The sequence below is a fragment of the Phyllobates terribilis genome, unplaced genomic scaffold (assembly GCF_046119375.1).
Source record: "Phyllobates terribilis strain yellow unplaced genomic scaffold, ASM4611937v1 Scaffold_268__1_contigs__length_2594270, whole genome shotgun sequence".
NCBI lineage: Eukaryota > Metazoa > Chordata > Amphibia > Anura > Dendrobatidae > Phyllobates > Phyllobates terribilis.
Genome location: NW_027363028.1, coordinates 562,126 through 582,948, shown reverse-complemented (window position 1 = coordinate 582,948; position 20,823 = coordinate 562,126). Strand labels below are relative to the sequence as shown.

General features: G+C 47.0%; 1 protein-coding gene and 1 pseudogene across 1 annotated transcript; both read left to right on the top strand.

The window, feature by feature from the left end:
• LOC141219413 (uncharacterized) overlaps positions 1-11,299 on the top strand; it is a 55,611-nt pseudogene extending 44,312 nt beyond the window's left edge.
• On the top strand, positions 5,824-6,863 carry LOC141219394 (gastrula zinc finger protein XlCGF66.1-like). Its single transcript, XM_073666111.1, has 4 exons — positions 5,824-6,142; positions 6,272-6,451; positions 6,535-6,658; positions 6,742-6,863. Exons 1-4 carry the CDS (start codon positions 5,975-5,977, stop codon positions 6,861-6,863), a joined length of 594 nt encoding a protein of 197 aa, XP_073522212.1. The 5' UTR covers positions 5,824-5,974.
• Positions 11,300-20,823: the final 9,524 nt, after the last annotated feature.

The window sequence follows — 20,823 nt, the reverse complement described above, 5'->3', positions numbered from 1 at the left end:
CCTTCGAAGCATCCACCTCCACAATGAATGGTTCTTGGAGATCGGGTTGGATTAGAACAGTAGCAGATATAAAACACTCTTTCAATTTTTCAAAAACCCCAATAGTCCTGTGGCCAAACCTTGAGATCTGCCCCCTTATGTGTGATGACAATAAGAGGTTCAGCAATCTGAGAAAAACCCCTAATGAATTTCCTATAATACACTGTGTGCCGAATTATTAGGCAAGTTGTATTTTAGAGGATTATTTTTATTATTGATCAACAACTATGTTCTCAATCAACCCAAAAGACTCATAAATATCCAAGCTTAATATTTTTGGAAGTTGGAGTGGGTTTTTTTTTAGATTTGGCTATCTTAGGAGGATATCTGTTTGTGCAGGTAACTATTACTGTTCTGAATTATTAGGCAATTTAATAAAAAACAAATATAATCCCATCTCACTTGTTTATTTTCACCAGGTAAACCAATATCAGTGCACAAAATTTAGAAATAAACTTTTCTGACATGCAAAAACAAAAACCAAAAAAATTAGTGATCAATATAGCCACCTTTCTTTATGATGACACTGAACAGCCTTCCATCCATAGATTCTGTCAGTTGCTTGATCTGTTTTCGATCAACATTGCGTGCAGCAGCCACCACAGCCTCCCAGACTCTGTTCCGAGAGGTGTACTGTTTTCCCTCCCTGTAGATCTCACATTTTATGATGGACCACAGGTTCTCTATGGGGTTCAGATCAGTTGAACAAGGGGGCCATGTCATTATATTTTCTTCTTTTAGACCTTTACTGGCCAGTTACACTGTGGAGTAGTTGGATGCATGTGATGGAGCATTGTCCTGCATGAAAATCATGTTTTTCTTGAACGATACTGACTTCTTCCTGTACCACTGCTTGATGAAGTTGTCTTCCAGAAACTGGCAGTAGGTCTGGGAGTTGAGCTTCACTCCATCCTCAACACGAAAAGGTCCCACAAGTTCATCTTTGATGATACCAGCCCATACCAGTACCCCACCTCCACCTTGCTGGCGTCTGAGTCGGACTGGAGCTCTCTGCCCTTTAATGATCCAGCCTCTGGCCCATCCATCTGGCCCATCAAGAGTCACTCTCATTTCATCAGTCCATAAAACCTTTGAAAAATCAGTCTTAAGATATTTCTTGGCCCATTCTTGACGTTTTATCTTATGTTTCTTGTTCAAAGGTGGTCGTTTTTCAGCCTTCCTTACCTTGGCCATGTCCCTGAGTATCGCACACCTTGTGCTTTTTGATACTCCAGTAATGTTGCAGCTCTGAAATATGGCAAAAGTGGTGGCGAATGGCATCTTGGCAGCTTCACGCTTGATTTTCCTCAATTCATGGGCAGTTATTTTGCGCCTTTCTTGGCCAACACGCTTCTTGCGACCCTGTTGGCTATTTGCCATGAAACGCTTCATTGTTCAGTGATCAAGCTTCAAAAGTTTGGAAATTTCAAGACTGCTGCATCCCTCTGCAAGACATCTCAGAATTTTGGACTTTTCAGAGCCCGTCAAATCTCTCTTCTGACCCATTTTGCCAAAGGAAAGAAAGTTGCCTAATAATTAAGAACACCTTATATAGGGTGTTGATGTCATTAGTCAACACCCCTCCTCATTACCGAGATGCACATCACCAGAATTACTTAATTGGTAGTTGGCTCTCAAGCCTATGCAGCTTGGAGTAGGACAACATGTATAAAAAGTATCATGTGATCAAAATACTCATTTGCCTAATAATTCTGCACACAGTGTAGTTGGTGAATCTTACAAAATGTTGCAACGCTTTCAGGTCACTAGGTCGGACCCAATCTGTTATGGCTTTGACCTTCCCAGGATCCATCGTAAACCCATCAGCCGATAAAATTAACCCCGGGAATGAAATTTCCTAAACAGAAAAAAACATTTCTCAATTTTAGCAAACAAAGAATTCTCCCTCAACCTTTGTAATACAACACGGACATGTTCCTGGTGAGAATCAAAATCAGGAGAGAAAGTTATATATCATCAAGGCAAATCACAAGAAATCTCCAAATGTAATCAGAGAAATATCATTCAGAAAGTTGTGAAATCCTGTTGGTGCATTGGAGAATCCAAATGGGAGGATGAGATTTTCTAAAAAAAAACCTGCTCCGTACACCTCGTACACACGCGGCTCCGCTCCGTACACCTCGTACACGTGCGGCTCTGCTCCGTACACCTTGTACACACATGGCTCCGCTCCGTACACCTCGTACACACGGCTCCGCTCCGTACACCTCGTACACACGCGGCTCCGCTCCGTACACCTCGTACACACACGGCTCCGCTCCGTACACCTCGTACACACACGGCTCCGCTCCGTACACACACGGCTCCGCTCCGTACACCTCGTGCACACGCGGCTCTGCTCCGTACACCTCGTACACACACGGCTCTGCTCCGTACACCTCATACACGCGCGGCTCCTCTCCGTACACCTCGTGCACACGCGGCTCTGCTCCGTACACCTCGTACACATGCAGCTCTACTCCGTGCACCTCGTACACACGTGGCTCCGCTCCGTACACCTCGTACACACGGTCTGCTCCGTACACCTCGTACACGCACAGCTCCGCTCCGTACACCTCGTACATGTGCGGCTCCGCTCCGTACACCTCGTACACACGGCTCCGCTCCGTACACCTCGTACACACGCGGCTCCGCTCCGTACACCTCGTACACATGCAGCTCCACTCCGTGCACCTCGTACACATGTGGCTGCGCTCCGTACACCTCGTACACATGTGGCTCCGCTCCGTACACCTCGTACACACGGTCTGCTCCGTACACCTCGTACACGCACGGCTCCGCTCCGTACACCTCGTACATGTGCGGCTCCGCTCCGTACACCTCGTACACACGGCTCCGCTATGTACACCTCGTAAACACGCGGCTCCGCTCCGTACACCTCGTACACACGCGGCTCCGCTCCGTACACCTCGTACACGCGCGTCTCTGCTCCGTACACCTCGTACACACGCGTCTCTGCTCCGTACACCTCGTACATGTGCGGCTCCGCTCCGTACACCTCATACACACGGCTCCGCTCCGTACACCTCGTACACACGCGGCTCCGCTCCGTACACCTCGTACACGCGCGTCTCTGCTCCGTACACCTCGTACACACGCGGCTCTGCTCCGTACACCTCGTACACACGCGGCTCTGCTCCGTACACCTCGTACACACGCTGCTCCGCTCTGTACACCTCGTACACACGCGGCTCCGCTCTGTACACCTCGTACACACGCGGCTCTGCTCCGTACACCTCGTACACACGCGGCTCCGCTCTGTACACCTCGTACACACACGGCTCCGCTCCGTACACCTCGTACACACACGGCTCTGCTCCGTACACCTCGTACACACGCGGCTCTGCTCCGTACACCTCGTACACACGCGGCTCTGCTCCGTACACCTCGTACACACGCGGCTCTGCTCCGTACACCTCGTACACACGCGGCTCCGCTCCGTACACCCCGTACTCGCTCGGCTCCGCACACCTCGTACACACACGGCTCCGCTCCGTACACCTCGTACACACGCGGCTCTGCTCCGTACACACGCGGCTCTGCTCCGTACACCTCGTACACACGCGGCTCTGCTCCGTACACCTCGTACACACGCGGCTCTGCTCCGTACACCTCGTACACACGCGGCTCCGCTCCGTACACCCCGTACTCGCTCGGCTCCGCACACCTCGTACACACACGGCTCCGCTCCGTACACCTCGTACACACGCGGCTCTGCTCCGTACACACGCGGCTCTGCTCCGTACACCTCGTACACACGCGGCTCCGCTCCGTACACCTCGTACACACGCGGCTCTGCTCCGTACACACGCGGCTCTGCTCCGTACACCTCGTACACACACGGCTCTGCTCCGTACACCTCGTACACGCGCGGCTCCGCTCTGTACACCTCGCACACACGCGGCTCCGCTCCGTACACCTCGTACACACGCGGCTCTGCTACATCCACACTGTAAACCCCTCCTGACCCCACACATAACCTTCAGCTCATCCAGCACCATGACAACCAGCACAGCAGAGTCCTGCATCCACTGAGGCCCCTGATCATGTGACCCCTGACTCCTCCCCTCCTGTGACCTCATCACAGCTCCTGTGCGCACAGAGCAGCCATATATGTGGTGGCGGCTCTGCAGGTGGAGTTATGTGGTGGCGGCTCTGCAGGTGGAGGTATGTGGTGGCGGCTCTGCAGGTGGAGGTATGTGGAGATCCCCATTACTGGAGCATTAATACTAGATATATATTGCACAGGGGATATCGCAGCCGATTCCCTCTAGAATAATCCTGGAATCGCAGCATTAGATGATTATTTCTCTGCAGTTTCTATAGGACAAAATACATTACATTCCCTTGTGTTGGGTCATTATCGTGCTCCTATCTTTATAGTGAGTCTATGCGGTGACATCCAGGAGGCTCCACACAATTCAGGAACCCCAATGGGGACATTACGGCTTGTTCACCATCCATGACTGAATCAGTGGACATGTATGTGGTCTCTGGACCGGCCGTCTCTTCTGTATTTGTAGGTTTATGGAGCTGACACTATAGTGTTTAGGGCGTAGGATTGTGCGTTCACAAAGCCACTGATAGTTGTTAAAATTGTTACAAATATCGGAGAAAACTTGATTAATAATCTCCAGTACTGAGGACATCATTTTGTAAAAGTTTTCCGGGAAGGAGATTAAGCCGGTAGTGGAATCTGTAGGGAACCTGTCGTTTCTGAGGCTTAGCAGGTGGGGTGTAAATTGGTCCGCAGTAGAATTTCCCATCAAGTGAACCCACATATTAGTATTCAGAGTGGCTTCTGAATATGTCTCCATCCTGAAAAGGGTCACCTTGCCATGGTGGGATGGCTGTGATGCTTTTTTAATTAAAACATGTGTTCACTAAGAGCCCTATGTTATTTAAATGCACTTTTGCTTTTTTACTTATTTAGTTACAGCAGGGTTTATGATCACTTTGTTCCTTGTAGGTTTTGCATATGTCTCCATAGATGAGAAGATATTAAACAGGCATTCAGCTCTTCTGCTGGTGTTGCTCCCTTAAGAACAGGTAACATTTGGCAGAAGTCACCTGTAAAAAGTACAATTTCCCCCATTAAGCGATTGGATCCCTGCAGATCTTTCAAAGTGCGATCGAGGGCCTTGACAGCTTTCTTGTGCGCCATAGTAGATTCCTCCCAAACAAATAATTTGCAAGTCTGTAATTCTTTAGCTTTCCTTGAGCCCTTAGTGATATTACAGCCAAGAGTTTCCAACAGCACTAGATTCAAGGGCAATCCTAGTACTGAATGAGCTGTACACCCTCCATCTAGAAGAGTGGCCGCAATCCCAGACGAGGCATCGGCCAGAGCAATATTATTTGAACGAATTTCTGTGAGCAGCAAATTAATTAAGAATGTTTTACCGCTACCTCCTGATGCATCAAGGAAAAACAGTCTCCCATTTCCACGTGAAATCTGATCCGTAATTGCCAAATACGCCGATCTTTGGTCATCAACCAAAAGAGGCTTATTTAATGTGACAAATTCTTTCAACCTTTCCAAATCATAACTTTAGTTTCACAGAATATCTCTGTCCATAAGATCAAAGGCTGGTCGAACTGGTGCTGGTAAACCAAATTCTATTAGAGTTTTACTATTGATACACTTGCACCTTTCTTCTAGCATCAAGAGGACTTTGGTGAATATGTCAGCAGTGAAATTGAAGCCTAAATCTGGACTAACTCTCCTGTGCACTCTATGACAAGAATCTTAAGCTGCAGACTCCGAGGAAGAAACTGCTTATTGTCTGTGGCCTAAAATATATAGGTTTTATTACTAGATGTAAAGCAGAAAACTAAATACTGTAAAATAATAAATCTCCTAATATGTTTCCCCTTATTATCTCCAGTAATTGTATTATTACACAGGATTTTTATGATGTTACATCGGCTCATCTTCTCATTCAGGTCTACAATATTCGATCCTCTATGTTTACCCATTTTTACCCAAATTTACCCATCAAAGAAAGATATGGACAGAGACAAGATGGCAAAGGGGATATTACACCTCACCCTTGAGATCCTCTTCCAGCTTACTGGAGAGGTGAGAGATTCTGATGATGTCACATTACATCATTCTTATCTATGGGAATAACAGATGGACAGAACTGGAGAGGTGAGGACTCTGGAAATGTCTGTAGTGAGATTTAATAATGTGTTTCTCCATAACCAGGATTACACAGTAGTGAAGAAGACCTCTAGTGACCGCTGTCAGGACCCTGTGTCTGAGGGATGGAGAAGACCCCTGAGCCCAATCACAGGACCTCCATCTCACCCCCTGATACATGAGGACATCAATGACCAGAAGATCCTAGAACTCACCTACAAGATGATTGAGCTGCTGACTGGAGAGGTGACACTGCTGGGAATACTGGGATATTATACAGTAACGCTATGGAGGGATCGGGGAGTTGACGGTATCATTGTATATATCAGGTTCCTATAAGGTGTCAGGATGTCGCCGTCTATTTTTCCAAGGAGGAGTGGGAGTATTTAGAAGCACACAAAGATGTGTACAAGGACATCATGATGGAGGTTCCCCAGCCCCTCACATCACCAGGTAATAGACAGGACTAAATACACACGGCCTATAATTATCTGTATGTAAAGAATGAATTCAGTCCCTGTATGTGTTTCCTCCAGATCTATCCAGTAAGAGGACAACACCAGAGAGATGTCCCCGTCCTCTTCTTCCACAGGACTGTAAACAAGAAGATCCCAATGTTCCTCAGGATCATCAGGTAGATGGAGAGAAGGTGTCATGAGATCTCCCCTATGATGTGTAGACGGCTGTGAAGGTCTTGTGTTCAGTCCTGCTTTATCCACTAGTATTATATGTTTTATACTTGTGAAATGAGAACGGTGGAGATGGCAGGATTAGAGCTGATCATATATGTAACTTCTCCATCTGTCTGTGATTTTTACAATATTTGTTTCAGGGTGAAGATCTGACCCATATTAATACTACAGAGACATATGTGAGGGGTGATGAGAGGTGTAAAGAGGAGATTCCTACATATGACTACCCAGGTGAGTAGTGACCACTAAATGCAGAGAAGTTACAGATTCTTCTCAGTCACCGGCTGTGGCTGCTTTATCAGTGGTGTAGTCCGGCCGTATCACAATCGTGTGATCACCATTTTACCGCTAGAGCATAACTTTCTTCACTAGTTACTCATTTTTTGCTGATGAAGACAGTCGAGTTTGGTCATTTCAGTAGATGAGTTATTAGTTAGTGCCCAAAATACTCTGATTTAACCACTTCCCGCAGACAGTTTTGTGCTCCTAAACCGTACCCCATTTTCAAATCTGACGTGTGTCACTTTATATGGTGATAACTTAAGAATTCTTCACAAAGGATAATAGGAAACAAATGGATCTTAGAAACTATTTTCCAACTTCTCTTGAATCCAACAATACCCTATATACGGTTGTACACTACTGTCTGGGCACATGGCAGGTTAAGAAGGGAAGGAACAACATTTAGATATTTTAATCAGATCTTGCTAGAATAGTTTGCAGACACAATGCATTGGGGGCGCTGTTCGTGGTCACCTGGCAGCTCAAAAGATGGCTACCACGAACAGGCTTGGCGCTATCTACTCCATTTTCCGGATCCCAAGGATTGCTTGGCTCATCATTCCTTAATCCCTCTACATGCATCTGGACTTAGACAGAGACCCCCTAACCTGGGAACATGGTGTTATCTGCTGTTCTGTGGAGTGAGATGGCAAGAAGAATAGTCAGGTAGCCGGGTCATAACCAGGAGGGCAGAGAAAATACAAAATCAGAAGGCACAAGAGTAGTCAATAAACGGGCCGGGGTCACAACAGGAAACAAATACACAAGCCGGGAGCTGAGCACAGAGGACTGACCCAGAGGAGAACAAGGCTGTATCTGGCAGCTTCCGGCTTTAGTAGGGTGCGGTGCTTTCCAAATGGCTGAAGCCGGGAGCAGATTACTCCAGCTGGACAGCACACACCCATACTGCCAGACTGGATGGTACTACTGGTCCCAGGCACCCTAATCTTAGTGGCTGGACAGAGCCTGCACCGCCCAGAGCTTCTGGTTCCGACGTCTCCTCCATCACCAGCGCCGCCTCTAGAATGAATAGATGGTGAGAGAAGCAGACGTCGCAGGAGAAGATCCCAGAGGAGATGGGAGACACCATCTGCAGAAGCCCTAATGTGACCAAATTGCAGAAAACCAGAGCAGTAGAAATCCCCATAAAGTGACTCCATTTTGGAAATTTTAACCCTCAGTGAATTATTCTATAGCAGTAGTGACTATTTTGACTCCACAGGCACTTTCCGGATATTAGCACGCAGTGGATGTTGGACAGTGAAAATTGCAAATATAGAATTTTATTACCCAACACATAGTGCCCAGATTGTGCTCCAGGAGACACACACCGTAAATTAAGTGGGTTCTTCTCACTATAGTAATGCCAAATACATGGATGCTAAATGTGGTTTGGACACACTGCAAGGATCTGAAGTGAGGGGGGAGATCTGACTTTGGGAGAGCGGATATTCCTGGATTGGTTTATGGAAGCCATGTTGATTCTCAATAGCCTTTGAGTCACTAATAATGTGGAAACCTGGTTTTCCATTGACAGATGATGGACCTGAGTGGGGACTTGTTTTTTGTGAGATGAGTAGAAGTTTTTATTGATATTATTTTCGCCTACATAACATTGTTTGGTGGCTTTTTATTCCATATTTGGGAGGCAGAATTAACAAACAGTTGAACACTACGATCCACTGGTTCATCCTGTGAGGTTTTCTATTAGACTGTGAACTGTTATTGTCTTGGTGAATAATGATGGCTAACATAGGGCAAACTTTTAAAAAAATCACAGAAAAAGATACAGCCTTACCAACACCAAATCATATAGCAAATGCACTAGCAGGATGCAGCAGACCCCCATGATAAAGGTGGGGGCAGCGCAGGTGTAAAATACTGATGGAGCAACCATTCACAAACCTACCAATTCATGGAGGGGGTGGTTGCCTAGTATTAAAGATGCACACAGATGAAGCTTGAATAGGACGCCAGTCACACAGGTAGATGTTCCCCTTCAATGGACGTCTTCAAACAGAGGCTGGACAGACATCTGTCTGAGATGATTTAGTGAATCCTGCTTTGAGCAGGGGGTTGGACCAGATGACCCAGGAGGTCCTCTCCAACTCTACCATTCTATGATTCTATGTGATGCACAGTGTCTGGCTTACAGCCTAATGATCATGCCCATACTATTAGATCAGGAGGGCTGCCCAGCACTATATAAGTGCACCCCACATGGACCCACACCCCAGTACACCCAACCAACACTAAAATGCTACTGCATTTGATATCTGATTTGGTGTTGGTAAGGCTGATTTTTCTGCGATGGTTTCTTGGTAGATAATGATACTTTTATATAAAGTGCATTTTTACGGAGAGAAATGTTCATCAATATAAATTTTAAGGATATGTTATTCATAAATAATAATTGGTTTTATTCTTGGCAGATGACTGTACCAGGAAATCAGAGGGACAGCTGACATCTTCAATTTTTAAATCCGATGATCTTGATATCCCACGGGATATAATTGAAGTGAATGCCATTAACCCAGATATACCATCATCCCTTCACAGCAAAGATCTGTCATCTGATCATTTGAAACAGGTCCTGTCTTCTGATTCATTACTCACTACTAAGGAAAATCAAAGTCACAATATAAGCATTAAAAAACAAATTGCTCCTAAAGCAAAGAAGCCATTTTCATGTTCAGAATATGGAAATAGTTTTCCACTCCAAAAGTCTTTTCTTAAACATCAAAGCATTCACACAACAGAGAATAGATTTTTTTGTTTCAAGTGTGGGAAAGGTTTTAACCAGAAATCAAATCTTGTTAATCACCAGAGAACTCACACAGGGGAGAAGCCATTTGCTTGTTCAGAATGTGGAAAATGTTTTACATTGAAATCAAGTTTTATCAGACATCAGATAACTCACACAGGGGAGAAGCCGTTTTCCTGTTCAGAATGTGGGAAATGTTTTAACCAGAAATCAGATTTGGTTAAGCACCAGAGAACTCACACAGGGGAGAAGCCTTTTTCCTGTTCAGAATGCGGAAAATGTTTCAGCCAGAAATCAGATTTGTTTATACACCAGAGAACTCACACAGGGGAGAAGCCTTTTTCCTGTTCAGAATGTGGGAAATGTTTTAGCCAGAAATCAGCTTTGATTAAGCACCAGAGAACCCACATAGGGGAGAAGCCTTTCTCCTGTTCAGAATGTGGGAAATGTTTTAACCAGAAATCAGATTTGATTAATCACCAGAGAAATCACACAGGGGAGAAGACTTTTTCCTGTTCAGAAAGTGGGAAATGTTTTAACCAGAAATCAGATTTGATTAATCACCAGAGAAATCACACAGGGGAGAAGCCTTTTTCCTGTTCAGAATGCGGAAAATGTTTCAGCCATAAATCAGATTTGGTTATACACCAGAGAACTCACACAGGGGAGAAGCCTTTATCCTGTTCAGAATGTGGGAAATGTTTTAACGATAATTCAGATTTTATTAAGCACCAGGGAACTCACACAGGGGAGAAGCCTTTTTCCTGTTCAGAATGTGGAAAATGTTTCAGCCAGAAATCAGCTTTGGTTATACACCAGAGAACTCACACAGGGGAGAAGCCTTTTTCCTGTTCAGAATGTGGAAAATGTTTCAGCCAGAAATCAGCTTTGGTTATACACCAGAGAACTCACACAGGGGAGAAGCCTTTTTCCTGTTCAGAATGTGGGAAATGTTTTAGCCAGAAATCAGCTTTGATTAAGCACCAGAGAACCCACACAGGGGAGAAGCCTTTCTCCTGTTCAGAATGTGGGAAATGTTTTAACGATAATTCAGATTTTATTAAGCACCAGAGAACTCACACAGGGGAGAAGCCTTTTTCCTGTTCAGAATGTGGAAAATGTTTTGTGAAGAAATCATCACTTCTTAGTCACCAAAGTACTCACACAGACGAGAAGCCATTTTCATGTTCTTAATGTGGGAAATGATTTACATAGAAATCAACTCTTAATAAACTTCTGAGAAGTCACACGGGGGATAAGCCATTTTTAACCGAAAATTGTATCTTCATAAAGAGGCTGTCCACTACTAGGACAACTCATTCTCATTCCTCATGTTTGGCCTTGTTAAAATAAAAACACTCATACGCACCTCCCATTCTTGTGCTGTTCCACTAGTGTCACAACTCATGTTCCCGGGCATCACACAAGGTTGTTACATCACACAATCCTGCTCCCAATCAACGCCTCCTTCGGATGTATTGAACATCAACAGGAAGGACATGGCCTGGACATAGCATCGAGAGAAGGCACACACTGAGAGCACTCTTTAGACTGTGTTCCTGGGGGAATTCTAAGCAATTTACAGCCTCAAACATGACGTCCGATATGGGAAAGAAAGACAAGATATCAGAGATTAATCTGAGGTCCTCCACCTCTGTCAGCATGTCTGGTATGCAGTGTTTCTCTAATAACCCCCCACTACAGCACACAGGAGGATGTAACCCCACCCTAATAGGGACAGGAAATACGAAGAGGTTTAAATAGCCCCTCCCACATCCTCCCTCCAGTGCTATTTCCTGTCCCTATCAGGGATGAAGAGGTCATCCCTGGTGTGCTGGGCCGGCGACAGGCACTGGGGGAAAGCTACTAGGCGGGCAGCGGAGGATCGAGCTATCTTTACTAGTGTTGAGCAAGCACTAAAATGCTCGGGTACTCGAAGCTCGGGCCGAGCTCACCGTGATACTCGGGTGCTCGACCCGAGCAACGAGTCCATTGTTAGTCTATGGGAGACCCGAAAATTTTTGCGGCCGCACCCCCAGCAGTCTGTAGAAAGCCTAAAAAGTGCCCAAAACGATAGTGACAGTGTTCAAATGACATGGGGACAGTATGGGGATCGCCCCAGGAAGCATTTCTGACCCCCATGTCACTGCTGTCAACAACGTGGTCAGAGATATTAAGCCACTTTTACGGGCTCACAATAAAACGTTCAAAAACGAAACTGAAACGGTTTTCCTGTGAAATATGTTAAGGAACTTCTTTTCCAGGGTAAAGACTTGTGTATAAGGTAAAATAAATAACCAAAAACAAAAATACTCCTCCACACCTTGGGCTATGTACACAAGTTACATTTTTTTATGCGTTTTTGCACATTTGTATTGCTTTCAACCGTGACAAATGCATTCACCAGGAAATGTCATTTTAACATTTTACAACCTTATCTGGCCATGTGCTTTGTGACACATGCATACAGTGCTGAAAAGACATGGGAACAGCATGGGGAAGACCCCTGAAAGCATCTCTGACACCCAGGTCACTGCCTAAAAGTGTGCCCTTCAGAAGTGATCCTTGCCGCATCAGAAGATGCAGACTTGCAACTTACTCGGTCCGGGTGCCCACAGGACAGCCTTACCACAAACACGTGAACAAGTGAATGTGGCCAAGGATGGTCCATCTGACTGACGCCTTCACGCTGGGTTAATATTGTGGAAGCCGGGACACAGTTGGACACTGGGATGCAACACGTCCTCCAGACATAGAGGATTACGGGTCCTGGGTCAATCAGGCTTCAACACAAAGTTCAGAAGGTAGACAGCAGCAGTGGTCGGTCTCCTACACAACGAGTAAATTATTCATGATCATGAGGCCATCCATCTCCTTAACTTTCTGTTCCTTGGAATGCAAGTGCATGTATGTAGTAGCGGCTAGGCCTGAGGTGGTCAGCGTTTTGGCGCATATCCTACCTCCTCCGAAGATTGCTGGATGTTTTCCTGCTAGTATCCCAGTTCTATGACTCCCGTTAAAACAAAGCTTCAGGTGATGAATGATGGATGAGGTGGTGGCAAAGGAGAAAGAGCATGAGGAACAGGGACCATTCACATCAATATCAGGCCAGTCAACCACACATGTCTTGTAGGATATGTTTCTGTACGAAAAGGAGCAGTTCGGCTACACAGTTATAGGGCATACAGTGAGTGCAATGCCTACCAAAAATTTCGAGGCACTCCAATGCCCCTTGGAAGTGACATGGAGGTCAGAGGGCCTTAACTAAACCGTTTTTTCCATTTATAGCAACTGGGTCTACTGTACACTGTTGGCCTAAGCAGTGAATGGAAGGCTTTCCAAAAATTATGAGGAACTGCAAGGCCCCTTGAAACAGACGTGGATTACAGTGTACTAAAAACCTTCTACCCATTATTGGGGAGTCGGTCTCCCTTAGTGTTCGCCTATGCATTGAAAAGCAAAAGCTGACTAAAATTAGGAGGAAATGCAATGCCCGTTGGAAGAGTCGTGGAGGTTAGAGGTAATTAAAAACAACATTTCAATGCCCCTTGGAAGAGCTGTGGAGTTCAGAGTGGTTTAACAAGACAGTTTTAATGCCCCTTGGAAGAGTGGTGGAGGTCGCAGTGGAATAAAAAGACAATATCAATGCCCCTTGGAACAGTGGTGGAGGTCACAGTAGCTTAACAAGACAGTTTTAATGCCCCTTGGAAGTGTGGTGGAGGTCACAGTAGCTTAACAAGATGGTTTTAATACCCCTTCGAAGAGACGTAGAGGTCACAGTAGCTTAACAAGACAGTTTTAATGCCCCTTGGAAGAGTGGTGGAGGTCGCAGTCGAATAAAAAGACAGTATCAATGCCCCTTGGAAGAGTGGTGGAGGTCACAGTAGCTTAATAATATGATTTTAATGCCCCTTGGAAGAGACGTGGAGGTCACACTAGCTTAACAAGACCGTTTTTTATGCCCCTTGGAAGAGCTGTGGAGTTCAGAGTTGTTTAACAAGACGGTTTTAATGCCCCTTGGAAGGGTGGTGGAGGTCACAGTAGCTTAACAAGTCAGTTTTAATGCCCCTTGGAAGAGTGGTGGAGGTCGCAGTGGAACAGAAAGACAATATGAATGCCCCTTGGAAGAGTGGTGGTGGTCACAGTAGCTTAACAAGACGGTTTTAATGCCCCTTGGAATAGCGGTGGAGGTCACAGTAGCTTAACAAGACGGTTTTAATGCCCCTTGGAAGAGTGGTGGAGGTCACAGTAGCTTAACAAGACGGTTTTAATGCCCCTTGGAAGAGCGGTGGAGGTCACAGTAGCTTAACAAGACGGTTTTAATGCCCCTTGGAAGAGTGGTGGAGGTCACAGTAGCTTAACAAGACAGTTTTAATGCCCCTTGGAAGAGACGTGGAGGTCACAGTAGCTTAACAAGACAGTTTTAATGCCCCTTGGAAGAGTGGTGGAGGTCGCAGTGGAATGAAAAGACAATATCAATGCCCCTTGGAAGAGAGGTGGAGGTCACACTAGCTTAACAGGACAGTTTTAATGCCCCTTGGAAGAGCTGTGGAGTTCAGAGTCGTTTAACAAGACGGTTTTAATGCCCCTTGGAAGAGTGGTGGAGGTCACAGTAACTTAACCAGACAGTTTTAATGCCCCTTGGAAGAGTGGTGGAGGTCGCAGTGGAATAAAAAGACAATATGAATGCCCCTTGGAAGAGTGGTGGAGGTCACAGTAGCTTAACAAGATGGTTTTAATGCCCCTTGGAAGAGTGGTGGAGGTCACTGTAGCTTAACAAGACGGTTTTAATGCCCCTTAGAAGAGCGGTGGAGGTCACAGTAGATTAACAAGATGGTTTTAATGCCCCTTGGAAGAGTGGTGGAGGTCACAGTAGCTTAACAAGACAGTTTTAATGCCCCTTGGAAGAGACGTGGTGGTCACAGTAGCTTAACAAGACAGTTTTAATGCCCCTTGGAAGAGTGGTGGAGGTCACACTAGCTTAACAAGATGGTTTTAGTGCCCCTTGGAAGAGTGGTGGAGGTCACAGTGGAATGAAAAGACAATATGAATGCCCCCTGGAAGAGTGGTGGAGGTCACAGTAGCTTAAGATGGTTTTAATGCCCCTTGGAAGAGTGGTGGAGGTCACAGTAGCTTAACAAGACGGTTTTAATGCCCCTTGGAAGAATGGTGGAGGTCACAGTAGCTTAACAAGACGGTATTAATTCCCCTTGGAAGAGTGGTGGAGGTCGCAGTGGAATAAAAAGACAATATCAATGCCCCTTGGAAGAGTGGTGGAGGTCACAGTAGCTTAACAAGATGGTTTTAATGCCCCTTGGAAGAGTGGTGGAGATCACAGTAGCTTAACAAGACGGTTTTAATGCCCCTTGGAAGAGCTGTGGAGTTCAGAGTGGTTTAACAAGACGGTTTTAATGCCCCTTGGAAGAGTGGTGGAGGTCACAGTGGAATAAAAAGACAATATGAATGCCCCTTGGAAGAGTGGTGGAGGTCACAGTAGCTTAACAAGACAGTTTTAATGCCCCTTGGAAGAGCTGTGGAGTTCAGAGTGGTTTAACAAGATGGTTTTCATGCCCCTTACAAGAGCCATGCAGTACAGCATATTAAAAACATTATTCCCATTATTGGGGAGTGGGTCTCCCATAGTCTTTGCCTGTGCCTTCCAAGCAAAATCTGCCAAAAATTAGGAAGGAGGAACTTGCAATGCTGGCAACACGGACCACTTTCACCCTGGTGGTATAGTGGTGGTGGAGGCTGAGGATAAGGAGAAGAGCAAAATACAGCTGAAATGAGGAAGCGTATACCCATGTGTGGGTGTGAAGCGGTGCGTGGGAATACACCTCCCGAAATAACACAGTGGATTTCAGTTTATGTTACTCTGCTGTCATTTGGTGGTGATGAGAAGTCTGGCCCAATCCAGCCCTTGTTCATTTTGATAAGGGTCAGTTTGTCAGCATGGTCAGTTGACAGGCGAGTGCGCTTATCCATTATAATTCCCCCAGCGGCACTAAAAACACGCTCCGATAACACGCTAGCAGCAGAGCAGGCGAGGACCTCCAAGGCGTGTAGAGCGAGTTCATTCCAAGTGTCCAGCTTGGATACCCAATAATTAAAAGGCACAGAGGAATCACGGAGGACGCTGGTATGGTCGGCTAGGTACTTCCTCACCATCTTTTGAAACTTTCCACTCCTTGTGAGAGTACCCCGCGCCTCAGGGCCTGTAAGCTGGACGGGTCTCAGAAAACTGTCCCAGAACGTTGACAGTGTTCCTCTGCCTCTGCTGGATTGGAGGTGCATCTCTCTCGCCTGTACGCCTTGGTTAGGCAACGAACTATGACCTCTGCCGCTAGAGTGTTCACATGGGAATTTTTTTAACAGTTCTGCAGCAAGGGCCTTCTGGTACTGCCCCATTTTTGTAGACCTCTCCACCTCAGGAATAAGAGAGTGAAAGTTCTCCTTGTAGCGGGGGTCTGAAAGTGTCACCAACCAGTACTGACTGTCACCCAACATTTTGACAATGCGAGGGTCACTGTTAAGGCAGCGTAACATAAAGTCAGCCATGCGTGCCAGACTGGTAACGGGCAAGACTTCCATGTCCTCACCAAGATGACGACTGACCATGCTCTCCTCCTCCTCCTCCCCCCTGTCCTCAGGCCACCCACGGTGAACCGACGGTATGACAGTTGTACAGGTACTACCGTCTACAGCACATGATACCAGCCCCTGTTCTTCCTCCTCCTCCTCTCCCTCATTGTCCCCCAATGCACGTTGGGATGAGATGAGGCTGGGCTGTGTGCAATCGCCTGTTATGGCTTCTTGATCCATCTCATCATACTCTGGCTGCAATGCCTCCTCTTTAATTCTCCGCAGAGAGCTTGCAAAAGACAGGCAAGTGGGATGCTGATGCTAATGATGGCATCATCGCCACTCACCATCTTGGTGGACTCCTCAAAGTTTGTCAGGATGGTACTGATGTCAGACATCCAGGTCCACTCCTGAGGTCTTATGTGTGGAGTCTGACCTGAATATCGACGGCCTTGTTGCAGCTGATACTCCACAACTGCTCTCTTCTGCTCACAAATCCTTTGCAACATGTGAAGGGTAGAGTTCCAACGTGTGGGGACATCACACACCAGTCTGTGTGCCGGAAGCTGGAAACGCTGCTGCAGCACTACAAGGGCGGCAGAAGCTGTAGCCGACTTCCGAAAATGAGCTGACAGGTGGCGTACTTTGGTGAGCAGATCTGGCAACTTGGGGTACGATTTAAGAAACCGCTGAACCACGAGGTTAAGCACATGAGCCAGTCATGGTACGTGTGTGATCTCGCCTCGCCTCAGAGCCACCACCAGGTTACGGCCATTGTCACACACGATCATGCCTGGATGTAGGTTCAGTGGTCTCAGCCACAGATCTGCCTGCTCTTTCACAGCTGTCCACAACTCACAAGCAGTGTCAGGTTTATCACCTAAGCTTATGAGTTTCAGCATAGCCTGTTGCCGCTTGGCTGAGGCAGTACTGCAGTGCTTCCAGCTTGTAACTGATGTGGTGATATCGGAGATGGAGGCTGAACATGAGGAGGATGATGCGCAGGAGCTGTACACTGTGGTGGCAACTCTGACTAACATAGGGCCCACAATCCTCGGTGTGGGGAGGATGTGTTCCATCCCAAGGTCCGACTGGGTCCCGGCTTCCACTAAGTTTACCCAGTGTGCCGTCAGGGAGATGTACCGTCCCTGGCCACAAGCACTTGTCCACGTGTCCGTTGTCAGGTGGACTCTCCCAGTAACTGTGTTGTTGAGGGCACGGCAGATGTTTTGGGACACGTGCTTGTGTAGTGCGGGGATGGCACACTGGGCAAAATAGTGTCGGCTGGGGACCAAGTACCGAGGGGCGGACACCACCACAAAGTTGCGGAAGGATTCCGTCTCCACCAGCCTAAAAGGCAGCATTTCCAACGCAAGCAGTCGTGAAATGTGCGAATTTAGGACTGTGGCCTGTGGGGCGTTAGCTGCGAATTTCCGCTTTCGTTCAAAGGTCTGGGATATGGACAATTGAACGCTGCGGTGGGACGTGCACATGGACATTGATGCTGTTTCTTGAGAAACTGCCATAACAAGTGAAGACTGAGAGGAGGGGGCATCTTTGCATGCAGTATGGACAGGGGATTGCCTTGCACGCACAACAGGGGATTCTCTTACACGCACAACAGTGGAAGAAGCAGTGGTGACACCCGCTGACACTGGTCGTGGACCTGTAGAAGCGTGCTAGACACGCGAAACGGCCGTCGTCCGTAAAAGGTGCCGCTTCCCTTCATTTTTAATGGAAATGGAATAAAAGAAGATTTCATTACATCGGTGTGCCACCTCGCTTTCTTCATGTATGAATTGTGGCTTACTTTGTTTCTGGAGGGAGTTGCACCCGATGGTAAAACTGATTGCTCCAGCTGATGAGGTTGAGCTTCTGGAGCCTCTGCACAAGGACTGAGTCACTGCAGTGCTGGTTGCCTGTGCAATTGTATTTGGACCCTGGGGTTCGCCCCACAAAGTCGGGTGCTTTGCTGACATGTGCCTGATCATGCTGGTGGTGGTCAGGCTGGTAGTTTTGTCACCCCAGCTGATGCTGGCATGGCAGGTGGTACAAATGGCCTTTTTGGGGTTATCAGCAGAGTCAGTAAAAAAATTCCAGGCTCTGGAAGACCTACCGGTTGTACTGGCAACATCCCTCGTGTTGGTGTTACGGGGAACTGTTGCCCGCCTTCTGTGTGCGGCCACCACACTGCTTCTTCCTGCCTGTTGGGGTACTCTGCCTCCCTCCCCCTGCGTGCTGCTGGCCTCGTTCTGCATGTCTTCCTGCCACGTTGGGTCAGTTACTAGATCATGCCCCACCTCCTCCTCTTCCACTTGCGCACCACGATCCTCCTCCTCACTTCCTGGCAATTGTGTCTCGTCATCGTACACCTCTTGTGACAAATTGCCAGCGTCGACTTCCTGTGGCCGTGGCTGTTCAAATATTTGGGCATCACTACATGGGATCTCCTCTTCCACCACTTCAAGCTGAGCAGGCGAGGGGTCACAAATATGGAAATGGACCAGTGAACAGCTCTTCAGAGTGTCCAACTATGGGATCAGTTGCTGTCTGACGACACTCGGCATGGTGGGAGGAAGGAGCATCAGGGTGAGGAGGAGTATGCGGTCGAGACTCACTGCTACTAAAACTTGACCGTGTGGAAGACAGACCGGAGGTTGTGGTGCCCAGGTAACTGGAAGTATTATCTGCTATCCAATTAATAACCTGCTCACACTGATCAGTTCGTAATACTGGTGTTGTAGTGTGCTTCCCTAGTAATTCGGTCAAGAAGTGGGAGCGAGAAGATGTGGCTATTGGTTGTGGCACATTTTCACCTTGGCCACGGCCCCGTCCTCTACATGCACCATCACCAGAACATCATGTTCCACGTCCCTTGCCATGCGCCTTGCCCATTGTAAATAAAGTAAAATAGCTTACACTCGCACTATCAATGGAAAAAGGGTAATAAAAAGGAGATTAGAACCGTGGAAGAGGAAAACCACAGTTTTATTTCTCTGGCCTACACCAGAATCTTTTAAACAGATATATTTGTGTCTGAACACTGAGCGAGACACTCAGTTTTTTTTTTTTATGTAAAAAAGGCAAAAAGGTGGATAATACAGAGATTTGAACCATGGAACTGCAAAACCACAGTTATAGTTATGTGGCCTACACCAGAATCTTTTAAACAGATATATTTGTGTCTGAACAGTCAGGGAGACACTATTACTGTTTTTTTTTACGAAAAAAGGCCAAAAGCTGGAAAATACTGAGATTTGAACCGTGGAACTGCAAAACCACAGTTCTAGTTATCTGGCCTACACCAGAATTTTTTAAACAGATATATTTGTGTCTGAACAGTCAGGGAGACACTATTACTGGGTTTTTTTTACGGAAAAAAGGCCAAAAGCCGGATAATACAGAGATTTGAATCGTGGAACTGCAAAACCACAGTTATAGTTATGTGGCCTACACCAGAATATTTTAAACAGATATATTGGTGTCTGAACAGTCACAGACACACTCAATTTTTTTTTTTTTGGGGGGGAGGGGGAATACCAAAAGGTTAATAAGACGCATATTTGTACAGTCTCACTGAGGAAAAAAAAAATACAGGATTTAGATGAAAAAAAAAGGAATTTTGGTGTGCGCCCAGCCAATCACTGTAATGCCCACAAACAACATGGCTGTGGCATTACAGTGACTGGCTGGCAATCCCTACATGTTCATTGGCTCTGTAAAGAGCGCCAAACGTGCAGGGCGGAGACCCGAGCTCCCGCCCAAGTAACCCGGAAATGCTCGGTGCTCGCCGAACATCCCGAGTAGTGAGATGCTCCGGCGAGTACCGAGCAGTGTTTAGCATGCTCGCTCAACACTAGTCTTTACCTCTCCTCCTCAGGGCGCTGCTCCCGTCTCCTCCGGATTCGGGACCCCCTCCTGCAGTCCGCGCTATCGGGCAAGGTCTGCAGGATCTTCTGACCGGAGGCCTCTCTGAGCTCTCCGGTCCATCTCCTCCTCCAGGATGTGGAGCGCACGCCGCGGCACCGGAAGTGTCGTTGGATGCCGGGCAGTGGATGATGACGTCACTTCCGGCAGTTTGCGTTCCACTGTGGACCGCATCAAAAAGCTATGGGGGAAAAAGAGCGGAATGCCACCGGTGATCAGAAATCTTCACCTGGACACTGGGGGAGGAGCCCTCTAAACAGAGGGAGGCGCTAGTCCGGTTGCCCATAAAAGGAGCCTTGGACAGGAAGACATCTACAGGTAGGACAAAACCATGTCTGTTGAAGCTTCTCAATCTGCATCTGTAGAGCCCA